This window comes from Podarcis melisellensis (assembly GCF_964234715.1).
Source record: "Podarcis melisellensis genome assembly, chromosome: 6".
Lineage (NCBI taxonomy): Eukaryota > Metazoa > Chordata > Lepidosauria > Squamata > Lacertidae > Podarcis > Podarcis melisellensis.
Genome location: NC_138538.1, coordinates 831,870 through 843,525, shown reverse-complemented (window position 1 = coordinate 843,525; position 11,656 = coordinate 831,870). Strand labels below are relative to the sequence as shown.

Sequence of the window (11,656 nt, the reverse complement as noted above, 5' to 3'; positions counted from 1 at the left end):
AAAGCGGAAGCTCCCTCTCCGGAGGCGGGTCCTGCCTCGCGATTGGCCAATCCGCTGGCCGGTCGCTGGTCTCGCGGCCTCCCCGTTGGCCGAGAGGCTGCCCATCCTGCGGCGCGGCCCCTGATTGGTGGGTCTCGGGCGAGGGGCGGGCTCCGTCCCCTGTGGGATGCCGGCGGGCCGAGCGGGTCTCCTTCTGCAGGGCGGCCTGGAGGGAAGGAGCCGGAGGGGGAGAGAGAGCGGGGCGGAGCGGGGGGCCGCCCGGCCGGGAGAGCGGAGGAGGGAGAGGGGCTCTGGCGCGGGAAGGGTTAATGGGCCACACGCTCAGGGCAGAGGGAGGCCAGGCAGGAAGGGGTTAAGCTCCCCTCCAAAAAAAACCCCCATTATTTCCCCTCTCCCCACACGAAAGAAAGAGAAATCCTTATTCCCTTTGGGTGGGACTGGGTGGATTTTGGGAGCTTCCAGGCAGGAAGGGGTTAACCCCTCCCCATTCGGAACCTTTGTTCCCTTTGGGTGGGTTGGGAAGGGGGCCTCGGGGGGGCTCCCTTCTCCCCAGCCCTCCACACCCCAGTTCTCCTGAGGGGAGATGCTCCAGGGCAGGGATGCTCCTCCGGGCCTCTGGGTAGCATCCTGACCCTTTGCCCCCCTGGGCAGCCATGGAGCTGGGCTCCTGCTTCAAGAACTACGAGGACTTCCGGGAGTGCTTCAGCACCTACAAGAAGGAGAACCGGCTCCAGTACGGCTTGCGGAGCTGCGTCTCCATCCGCTTCCACAACCGCAAGAACGGGACCAACATCCGCGAGGACGTCACGTAAGGAGGCCGGCGCTTGAGCCTCTCGGGCGGGAAGGGGGGTGCCGTTTTTAGGATTGCCGCATCTAAGATACCTTTTGGAGGGACTTCTGCTGCGGTTATGAGGGGTTGGGCTGATGGTCCAGTAGGTTTATTCTACCGCTAATCGCGTATAGTAATCCTAGAATGATAATCTCAGGGAACTGTGGCATTATCTCATTGATTCTCCTGATAATCCCATTAGCTAGGCTGCTGGGGCGATGCCTGGCCCTCTTAACGTCCCCATTCCTCTTCCATTCACCAGGTTTATGCAGGTGAAGTTTGGCTGCTCCCGGTCGAGAGACTCCAGCAAGAAGAGGAGGCAGCAGACCAGCTTGTGCCCGGCCTATTTCGTCCTGCAATACAACGAGGAAATCGACCGACTGGTGATCAGCGAGCTGAATGGCAACCACGTCCACACAGAGCCCAAGGCTTCCTTGGTCAGCTCCAATGCCCTACCTGGGACCAGGATGGCAACAAAGCTGCCTGGCCCCCCCAAAGCTCCCGGCAGCCCCCCAGCTAAGCTGCGCAGAGAGGAGCCAGCGGAGGTCGAAGCCTGTGAAAGGGACAGTGATGTGAGCGTGGAGGTTGAAGTGGACTCTGACGAGCCTCCGCTGCTCCCGCCCTCCCCTCGCAAGGAAGCTGAGGTTCCTCCTCAGGCGGGGGAAGATGGCTCCTCCAGCTCTGCTTTCGTCCAAGTCGCCGAAGTGATGAAAAACTTCCTGCGGGTGGACATGGGCTCCTTGGCCTCCATCAGCGTTGGCAGCGACCAGGACCTGGAGAGGCTGAACTTCCAGACCAGCAAGATGAGGAGCCTCTTCGTCAAGTTCCCCGAGAGCCTTCTGCTGCACCGGGTCCAGAGCAAGAAGGGCCACATCCTGTATGCTTTCCTTGTGGAGAGCAAGGAGAGGGTGGGGAAGTTGGTCCACCTTGCCATCTTGAAGGAGGACACGCAGGAGAACACGCGGAAGATGTTCTCCGTCTTCAAAGAGTTCAACCCCGAGTGGCAGAAGGTCAAGGTGGTCTTCATGGACATGTCCTTCCTCCACCGGGCCAGTTTGCAGGAGCTCTTTCCTTCGGCACAGGTCCTCCTCTCCGTCTACCACACCGTGCGGCTCCTGGAGAAGAAGCTGAAGGAGTCCCACGCGTCTTTCTCCTTCAAGTACAACTTCAAGCTGGCCCTGAAGGACGCCGTCTTCTCCACCTCCACCTCGAACCTGGACGCGTTGTCCCAGCAGGTGAGGCACGTGGTGGACCAGGACTTGTACAAGTACCTGCGGACTAACTGGTTCTCCTGCGAGATGCTCTGGTACATGCACGCCAAAAAGGGCCTCCATTCCTGCAGCACCTACATCGACAGCTTGGACCTTGTCGCTCAAAAGCTGTCCCAGCTTTTCGGCACCCAGCCGTCGCTGGAGACCAGCATCCTTCGCTTTGTGGAGTACGCCGACAGCTTCAACACCAAAGGCCTGGAGAACCTGACCCAGGGCCTGGCGGAGGACAGCCGCAGCGGCCTCATGCAGGAGCTGAAAGTCCTGGCCCGCCCCGCCGTGAGACGCAGCTCCAGTACCGCCTCGCAGCAGCAGCCATTGCCCGGGAGCGCAGCAGAGGAGCCTCCGAAGCAGTTCACCAAATACAGCCCAGCCAAGCCTGTTGCCACCATGCTGTCGGCCGTGCGGGACAGCTGCACGGACGTTGCCTACCAGCTGTGTCTGAACGAGTGGGACGTGGTGCAGAAGTCTGTCCAGCTCCTGAGCTACGCCAGGTTCAAGACCACGGTGCAGCTGCTGGAGGACACCCACCAGGTCAGCAGGGACGGCAAGAGCTGCAGCTGCTACTTCCACTGCCGCTACCAGCTGCCCTGCCGGCACATCTTGTCCATGCTGCTGGCCAACCGGGAGGTGGTGGGGGAAGCCATGGTGGGCAAGCGCTGGCAGAAGGAATACCAGCACGTTTCCGTCTTGGGGGAGAACCTTCTTGAGTTTACAGAGCCCTCCGCAGGCCCAGTGGGGGCGGCCTCAGGGGAGCGGGGGGACAAGATCCAGTCTCTCAGCAAGGAACTTGGGAACCTCTTGCTGCAGAGCGAGGGGGAGGAGCTGGAGGAGCGCACCTCCACCCTCAAGATGATTGTCAACATCTGGACTAAGTGTTGCGAGGTGCAGGGCGGGGAGGGGCCGGAGAAGAAGCCCCTCAGCGTCCGGAACGTAGGAGACCTCCCCTTTCTCTGGGTGAAAAAGGAAGAGATGGAAGAAGTTGAGGTGACTTCAGGAATGTCCAGCCCAACCGTTGAAGACGTCCAGACTTCACTGGCTTGAAATCCACGCCAGCGTGGAGTCGTGAGCAACTGGAAGCAACCTTGACTGTGTTCCGAGCCCACCGTGGTTTTTCCCAGCTAAAGAAACTCAGGGTTGCTGCTCAGTTTTGCAGCAAGAAAGCAGACTCTGTTCTGGTCCTCCTTTGGTGGCTGCTCTTAATGAGGACTTGGCGTGCAGGTGGTGGGCACAACAGTTCCTCCTGACCTGTGTGCTACAAAGGTCCCCCTTGACTGACTCTGACGCACACACACACGCATTCTCCAGGTTTTGCAGCCCACGGCTGCAGGCTTGACAATCAGGACAGGTCTCCTTCCCACGGGGGGCCTTCTCCAGGGCATCTTCCTTGCCAAACCTTTGTCCGTCGCTCTTGACTCACACGTCTTGTTTCCTCTTTGCCGTCTCCCTTGTTTTTTCTTCTTCTTCTTTAACACAGGTCATTTTAAGAGTTGGAAGGAATCCCGAGGGCCATCCCCTCCTACCTCCTGCTATGTAGGAATCTCAGCTACAGGGCAGATGGCCGTCCAACCTGAAGACCTCCGAGGAAGGAGAGCCCACCTTCCGGGGTAGTCGTGTTTGGCTGCTTCAACGTGACGTGACTCTCTGGGCCTGATGCATGCAAAGAATTGCTGTCTTGGTTCTAGCTGTATTTTTACTGTAATGCTTCTGGGGTGGAGGCTGGCCCCCCCGCCTGGCTTCAGTGGCAGGGAAAGGCGATGCTGAGTTGTTGCTTTCTTTGTTTGTCCTGAAGCCTCTCCCAGCAGGGACTAGTTTTGCTGCTATGTACTTAGACCAAATTTATTGTTGGAAATAAAAGTCTAACCGTCCTCCTTTGGTACCTGAACATACTTTTCCGTTTACCTTGTGTTTCAATTCTCCTCTCTGTTTGCTGTTAAAAAGCAAAACAAAAGACCAGGTGGCCAGGATATCCTTGTAGCCAAAACTCCAAGCAGAACTCCAAAAGTGGGTTTGTGAAGCGCACTGTTTCTCTGCCTTTTGTGAAGGTAATCAGTTCAGAAAGCTGGGGCAACAGAGCAAAGGCTTTTCATTTAAGACTCACAGACCAGTTAAAGGCCTAAACTACTGCGCTGTGGGTTAAACCACAGAGCCTAGGACTTGCCGATCAGAAGTTCGGCGGTTCGAATCCTCGGGACGGGGTGAGCTCCTGTTGCTCGGTCCCTGCTTCTGCCAACCTAGCAGTTCAAAAGCACATCAAAGTGCAAGTAGATAAATAGGTACCGCTCTGGTGAGAAGGTAAACGGCGTTTCCGTGCGCTGCTCTGGTTCGCCAGAAACGGCTTAGTCATGCTGGCCACATGACACAGAAGCTGTACGCTGGCTCCCTCGGCCAATAAAGCGAGATGAGCGCCGCAACCCCAGAGTTGGTCACGACTGGACCTAATGGTCAGGGGCCCCTTTACCTTTACTGTGTGCAACCCAGCGATGTTTGATTTGCCAGAAGGATAGAAAAGGTTTTGGGAGAGGGTGATGAGAATGTGTGGTGGTACACAATACTTTCCCCCACTCGCAGCTTCTCTGCTCTGAATTGCACCTTTAGGGGCTATATTTCTCCCACCCACCTTGGGTTTCCACTTGTGTTTGCTAGGGGAAGGTGGTTGAGGCACCCAATGTAGAGCAGAGGTGTGGGGAAATACATAAGCCCCCTCTTCTCAAGTGACGTAAAGGAACGCCTGAAGAACAGGCAAGTGAAGAAGAGTTTGGATGTGATATCCTGCTTTATCACTACCCAAAGGAGTCTCAAAGCGGCTAACATTCTCCTTTCCCTTCCTCTGTGAGGTGAGTGGGGCTGAGAGACTTCAAAGAAGTGTGACTGGCCCAAGGTCACTCAGCAGCTGCAGTTGGAGGAGCAGGGAAGCGAACCCAGTTCACCAGATTACGAGTCCACCGCTCTAACCACTACACCACACTGGCTCTGTGAATAGAGGAGACTGTTCTCACACCTTGTGCTGAGAGCCTTCCTCTCTGCTCAGCAGCAGTTCAGCCCTTCTTGGGAGTTCAGTTCTGGACATCGCAGTTGCTAATTTCAGGCCTCCTGGACTTTTAGAGGTTGCCCCTTATACCAATCGATTGTGCTCCCTCTTCCACGTGACAGCCCTCGAGACCTTTGAAGGTGGCTACCACATCTCCCCTCAGTCATCTCTAGCCTAAGCACACCCAACTGCCTCAACCGTTCCTCATCAGGCTAGGTTTCCAGACCCTTGGTCACCCTCATTAGCAGACCTCCCAGGACATTTCCGCTGCCTTAATGGCGAAGGGCTATGGATGGTTGGCAGAGCACAGGCTGGTTCAGTGTTATTTCTCTAATTTATACCCCTCCCAAAAGAACCCACAATATCTAGACAGAGAGCTGGGAGACAAACACACACACCCCACACCCGTCTGAAATCCTGGACAGCCACTGCCAGTTAGTGCATGCCAGAGGTGCCCGAATTGTGCTCCGCCAATCGCAGCTTCGTGCTGGGGGTCCATGGCGTGACTCTGAAGAGTGACACACACAGAAGCGGCTTTGTTGCTCTACGGCTGTGAGGAAACTCCTCTGAGCTGCTTGAAAGGAAGGGCTGTTTGGCTCAGAATCATGAGCACCAGAAGGCTCTTTGGAGTTTGCTGACACACACACACACTTACAATATGATAATCTTTATTGTCATTGTCCCATACAGAACAACGAAATTGAAAAATCTACATCAGACATTCAAAAACCAACAAGCCTGCTATCCCATCTATCCCAACCTGGTTAGCCCCCTGAAAACTCTGATACCCCATTTTAAAATAAATAATTTGTCCTAACAAACCCTGGCTCCCCTCCAGGGAGCTCTCAGCTGCAGCATCTGCGCGCACCGCCATCTTTGAGACCTGCATGCCAAGCCGATGGTCCAGTCCTGCGCTACGGAGACCCCTAGCCTGCCTGGAAGGATGTGGGGCTGGTCTCCCTTGGGGAAGAAGGAGGGGAAAGGAAGATGCAGCCCAGCTGAGATCTGAGAGAGGAGCCTTCCCTCTTGGGAGGGGCCAGGTGGGGGTTGCCATGGTGACCAGGACCCACCCTCCTTTGTGACCTCTCTTGCTTCTCCAAAAGCCAACCGCTTTTGGAGAAGCAAGAGTCAGTGGCACTTGGTGGCGATTAGGAGAGGAGTTTGGCTTGTTATTTTTCCGGTTTGTTATTTTGATTTGATTTATGATTTTTATTTGATTCATTTGATTTATTTGATTTTGATTTATTATTATTATTATTTTACAATAATATTTTTATTAAGTACAAATTAGAAAACATACATATTCACAACAAAAGAAAATACAAAAGAAAAGGAAAATACATCTAACCAAGGGAAAAAATTAGAGAATATTTTGTCTCTTTTCATATTTACAGTTATTTATACTTCTATAAAATGCTATTCACATTCTTGGCAGTCAAATTAACCCCCAGGGCTAATTTCCCTTTCTTTCAATAAGAAAGGGTTGAAGAGCAAACCACAAAAGTTCTGAAGAAGCGTCTGTCTTCTAGAGCAATTGGGGGAAGACTAAGCCCACCAGAAAGGCCCAAGGATGCTCAGATTGGGGACAGAAATCAGCTCCAAACTGTTGTAGACTTAGTCAGCTACTCATTCCTAGAATTAATTAAGTGAATAGAAAACCAAGAGGACGCCCTATTTGTCGATTGAATAACACAGAGAGGTGAGAGATTGTGAATGGTCATGAAAGAACTGATAAAACCAGGCTGGATGAAGAGGTCCAAAAAGCACTAACATTATTTTGCCTGAAAAGATCTCACGGATTTATGGCTTTTTCAGTTCCTTAGGATATATCATCTACTCCCTGTGTAACTCCTTGCGTCTTGGTGTCAAGCTGATTGAAGGCGGAGATGGATGCCCCCGTGGGATGCCCACAAGCTGTTATGTACTGAAGTTCTCACCCTGGGCCAGCAGGGGGAATACTGTAGATAGTTTTCACTCAGGTCCACGTCAGTTATTTTAGGTGGGAAACCCTGGGTTGTTGTTGCTACAATGTTGACAGCCGGCTGCCTATAAAAGCAGGCCGGCTGAGCTGTTTGCTGTTCAGTTTTCTGTTCCAGCTTACAAAATAAAGAGTTGCTTTGGAGAAATCGCTGTGTCGTCAGCCATGTCTACCCACTATTCAACACAAGCGGCTCTCCCCTCCCAGGGGGTTCCAGCAACTGGTATTCAGAGGCATACAGCTGTCTCCTCCTCCTCGCCCCTGCCAGACCTTCTTTTTAAGGCATCCCAAGATGATGGACGACTCAGGCTCCTGCAGCAGAGAGTTCCACTAGTTAACTGTGTGAAGGAGTCCTTGCAGAATCCTTGCCCGGTGGAGTCGGGAGGGGTCCCAGGGTCATCTAGTCCAACCCGTGCAATGCAGGTGTCTCCGCTCCCTGGGCAGCCTGGCCCGGAGCCTTCCTTGCCCGGAGGCCATTCCTCTGGGATGGGGATCAAGATCCCACTTTATCCCTTTGACACGTGTTGGGGGGCTTCCTTTGGCCCTTGCTTCCCCCCTGCATTTTGCGTCTTCCGCGCCCCGAGATCTCCAGCCGGAGGGTGCAAAGCCCATTCCAGAAAGAAAACCATGGATCAGGCACAGGCAAACTTTGCCCTCCAGATGTTTTGGGACTACAGTTCCCATCATCCCTGACCCCTGGTCCTGTGAGCTAGGGATGCTGGGAGTTGTAGTCCCAAACCAGCTGGAGGGCCTGCCATGAGCAAGAACTCAATGGGCGCCGCCACAGCGCCCTCTGCCGGGCCGCCTGGGGCGGGAAGGGCGGGCGGGTCACGTGAGCGCCGAGGGCCCGCCCCTCGCCCGGCAGAGCCCCGAACGTCACGCGTTTCCTTGGCGACGCGCTTGGTGTGGAGGCGAGGGGCGGGGCCTGGCGAGAGCGACGCGGGAGGCGGCGGCGAAGGCAAGATGGCGGCGCCCGGGGACGGTGAGGGGGCGCCGGGCGGGGGGCCAAGGCGCTAGTCCTCGGGGCGGGGGGGGGGAGAAGCGCCGCCTTGGGGGCCCGAGCCCGCCCGCCCGCCTCCTCCGCCAGTGGGGCTGCAGGGGAGAGAGAGGCTCCGCTGCAGCCGGGGAAGGAGAGGGGGGAGGAGCCCGGCTTCGCGGGGGCGCCAGGGAGAGGCTGCTGCTTCCGCTGCTGCTGCAGGTCCTCCTCCTCCTTCTACGTCTTCCTCTTCTCCTTCGTATCTTCCTCCTCTTCTTCTTTTTCTTCTGCATTGCCCTTCTTCTTCTCCTCCTACTTCTGTTGCTTCTTCTGCATTGTGCTTCTTCTTACCATGGTACCTCGGGTTACAGACACTTCAGGCTACAGACTCCGCTAACCCTGAAATAGTACCTCGGGTTAAGAACTTTGCTTCAGGATGAGAACAGAAATTGTGCAGCTGCAGCGGGAGGCCCCATTAGCTAAGTGGTGCCTCAGGTTAAGAACTGTTTCAGGTTAAGAACGGACCTCCGGAACAAATTAAGTTCTTAACCCGAGGTACCACCGTATTCTGCTTCTCCTCCTCCTCCTCCTCCTCCTCCTCCTCCTCCTCTCTGCGCTCCTCCCTGCCACCATTCCTCCTCTGCTCGCTGCTGTGGCTGCCCACCTAGAGAAATCAACTCCAAGAGGAAAGGGCACCCCACCGGTCCCCCCCCCTTGCTTTTAATGCCTCTGTGGCGGCAGCACTGGCCTGACTGGTGGGCCATCCATCCATCCGAAGTAGCTTTCACTTGTCCTGGGCAAGATGAAGCCACAGACCAATCCAGAGAGTAGTGAAGATAAGGTTCTAAGTAGGAGCCTAGGAAGCTGGCCTTCCGGGGGGGGGGCTTTATCCCCACCCAGCCCTCCCTGGGGTCAAAGCCGGGGCCTCCTGCGCACCCGCTTTTCCCACTGGGCTGCAGCGAAGCCCCTTGTGCACATTGCCCGCATGTCGTGGCAGAAGGCACTTGGCTGCCATTTGTGGCGCAGGAGGATGTGTGAATCCTGTTTGGTGCTGCTTTGTAGAATACAGTCATGTGATGCCACTGTTTTGTTCAATTTCTGTGCAGGAGGCTACGCTCTCTTCTGTATAGCTCCCAAACTTTCATATATGTAAAATAAAATAAAAAACACTTAGCCCTACAAATAGACATATAAATAGCCCAACTGAATGGATTGCCTAAGCAGCTTTGTATTTCAGCAGAAGAAATAGATGAGGCCCTGGTGACATTTTCTCCACCTTCCCGTTGCACCTCAGTGCCTCTGATGTCATTGGGAGAACAAGTTGACCTAACTGGGCCTTCTCCTGGCTCTGTGTGGTTTTCTGTTAACCAGATCCAGCTGCTTTGTGTAAACCAAAACTCTTTGTAAGCCAAGTTTGTAGAACACACTGAAAAATATAGATGTGAAGCTTGACTCTAAAAATACATTTAAAAGAAAAAAATGGGAAACACAATGGACTCCATTTTAAAAAATCCCACACAATGTGCCTTTTCCATTGCTACTGGTACAGCATCTTCACTCTCTTTGGTGGGTTAAAAATGTTGAATTTGTCACCTTCTAGATCTCATAAGAAGATCCCTTTACACACCAAAACAGAAGCACCAATCGGGAGAACTGACTTGGCTTCACCCTTTTCTTTCACTCTAGGTCCTTCGGTCTGAGACAAACCTTGGCCACTCTTGACCCCGGCGTAAGAGCAGCAGAAACTTGAACTCTTTCCCTGCCTCCCTGGGAAAAGCTCTCCAAGGCAGACGTTCAGGAGGAGAGTGCACAATGGCCCTCGAAACTGTGAAGGAGCTCTTGAGCTTTGACTGCGGCTTGCTGGTGGCTTACCAGGTGTACAAAAGTTCCCAGCTGGAGTCCATCAGCTTTCAGACCAGCCAAATGAGGGACGTCTTCTTACAGCACCCTGAGGTTGTGCTCATTCATCGAACCCACAACCCATGGGGCAAGGCCCTCTACACCTTCATGGTGGACCAGCCTTTCATGCAGCTGGAAGGGGAGATGACCAAGGTGATCCACTTCGCGGTCCCCACCAGGGAGTCGGCGGAAGGCCTGGCTCAAATGTACCGCACCTTCAAGGCCTTCAACCCTGAATGGAAGCAGATCAAGACCTTCCTGGTTGACCCGCGCTTCCGGTGGCTGCCAGCGCTGTCAGAAGCGTTCCCCTCTGTGGACGTCCAGCTGTCAGTCTTCCACATATGCAAACACTTGCAGCACAAGATCCAGCAGGTCTCCCTGGAAGCCCACACAGAAAGGCTGGTTCTGAGCGCCTTGAGGAACGCCATGTGTGCCCCCAGCGAGAGCAACTTGAGGAAGCTGTACACCATCCTGTGTGGCTTTGTGAAGCCAAACCGCTTGCCCCAGCTCCACAAAGAGTGGCTGCTCAACGAGAAGATCTGGGCCTTTCACCGCTGGCGGACCTGGGGCCAGTGCAGCCAGTATTTCAAAGATCTGGAGATGCTCACACACAGCTTAAGCCAGATCTTCTGCATAGGACCCTCCCTGGAGACCTGCATCACCAAAATAGCAAAGACTTACCAGAAGGTCCAGAAGAGCTCCGTGGAGTCTGCGCCAGGCCCAGGCCCTTTGCTCAGTGACAACGGCTCCTCCATCCAGAACCTGCTGGTTCTTCGCTGCTCCGCTGCAAACTCTCAGAGGTTTCTGCTTCCAAGGGATTCTGCTCCGACCGCCGCGCCGACTCCCCTGAAGCCGGCGGCAGGGGGTGCTGCTGAAGAGTCGGCTCGCGAGGAGGAGGCAGAGGCGACTTCCAGAGAGGCTGAGGAGCGGATCAAGCAGTCCTTGAGCGACATCTGCACAGAGCCGGCGGCCAGGCTGTGCTTGAACGAGTTTGCGGTTGTCCAGAGCTCTGCGCAGTTGATGGGAAACAATGGAGAGGTTGCCAGCATACAGATCCTGGAAGACGCCCAGGCCGTGCGCCACAAGGGCCTTAGCAGCTGCACCTGCCACTTCAGCCAGACCTTCCAGCTGCCCTGCCGGCACGTCCTGGCTGTGCTGAACTCCGAAGGGAAGGATTTAGAGCCTGGCAGGATCCCAGCGCGGTGGCGCAAGGGAAACAGCACATCCCAAGAGGGACAGAGCAGCACCGACGGGCTGCTGGAGGTCCTGAGTTGCTCGTGGGACAAGTTGTTGGACAAGTACCTGGCTGTGTCGTTTCTCACTGCGGAGATCAGCCGGCTTCTGAGCCAGTGCAGTCACGAGGAGTTTGATCGCAGGTACAGCACCCTCCGCGAGCTGGCTGACAGCTGGATTGGGCCTTACGTGCAGGTGAAGTTGTAATTGAGTTCAGGGGCGCTACTGGGAGCAGACCCTTGGGCTCGGCCGGAGACTTGAGGTTAACATTTCATTCAGCTCCAAGTGTCTGTGGGGCTCCTCCTTTGCGGGGGGAGCTTTGATGAGCAGCCCAAGACTGTGCACACAACTGCAAACCTGTGCTCTTGTCTGAGACTTTGCCAGCAACTCAGTGGCGGCTCAGGGGTGCCTGACATGACCTACTGTCCCGTGAAGTGTGTAT

The 11,656-nt window shown here is 54.9% G+C and overlaps 2 protein-coding genes across 3 annotated transcripts; both read left to right on the top strand.

The window, feature by feature from the left end:
* Positions 1 to 150: 150 nt before the first annotated feature.
* On the top strand, positions 151 to 3,965 carry ZSWIM3 (zinc finger SWIM-type containing 3). The gene is made up of 2 exons (XM_081916817.1): positions 151 to 808; positions 1,092 to 3,965. The coding sequence occupies exons 1-2, from the start codon at positions 654 to 656 to the stop codon at positions 3,139 to 3,141; spliced, it is 2,205 nt and encodes a 734-aa protein (XP_081772943.1). The 5' UTR covers positions 151 to 653; the 3' UTR covers positions 3,142 to 3,965.
* Positions 3,966 to 8,003: 4,038 nt separating this feature from the next.
* On the top strand, positions 8,004 to 11,644 carry ZSWIM1 (zinc finger SWIM-type containing 1). Of its 2 annotated transcripts, none has more exons than XM_081914695.1 (2): positions 8,004 to 8,088; positions 9,769 to 11,644. In XM_081914695.1, the coding sequence occupies exon 2, from the start codon at positions 9,895 to 9,897 to the stop codon at positions 11,419 to 11,421; it is 1,527 nt and encodes a 508-aa protein (XP_081770821.1). In that variant the 5' UTR covers positions 8,004 to 8,088; positions 9,769 to 9,894; the 3' UTR covers positions 11,422 to 11,644. The 2 variants fall into 2 exon arrangements, with proteins under 2 accessions (XP_081770821.1, XP_081770822.1); XM_081914696.1 differs by lacking the exon at positions 8,004 to 8,088 and adding an exon at positions 9,126 to 9,648.
* The last annotated feature ends 12 nt before the right edge of the window (positions 11,645 to 11,656 follow it).

Coding starts and splice junctions, on each gene's coding strand:
- ZSWIM1 (XM_081914695.1), top strand. CDS start 9,895: ATGGCCCTCGAAACTGTGAAGGAGCTCTTGAGCTTTGACTGCGGCTTG.
- ZSWIM3 (XM_081916817.1), top strand. CDS start 654: ATGGAGCTGGGCTCCTGCTTCAAGAACTACGAGGACTTCCGGGAGTGC. Junction 809..1,091: donor AACATCCGCGAGGACGTCAC/GTAAGGAGGCCG, acceptor TCCATTCACCAG/GTTTATGCAGGTGAAGTTTG.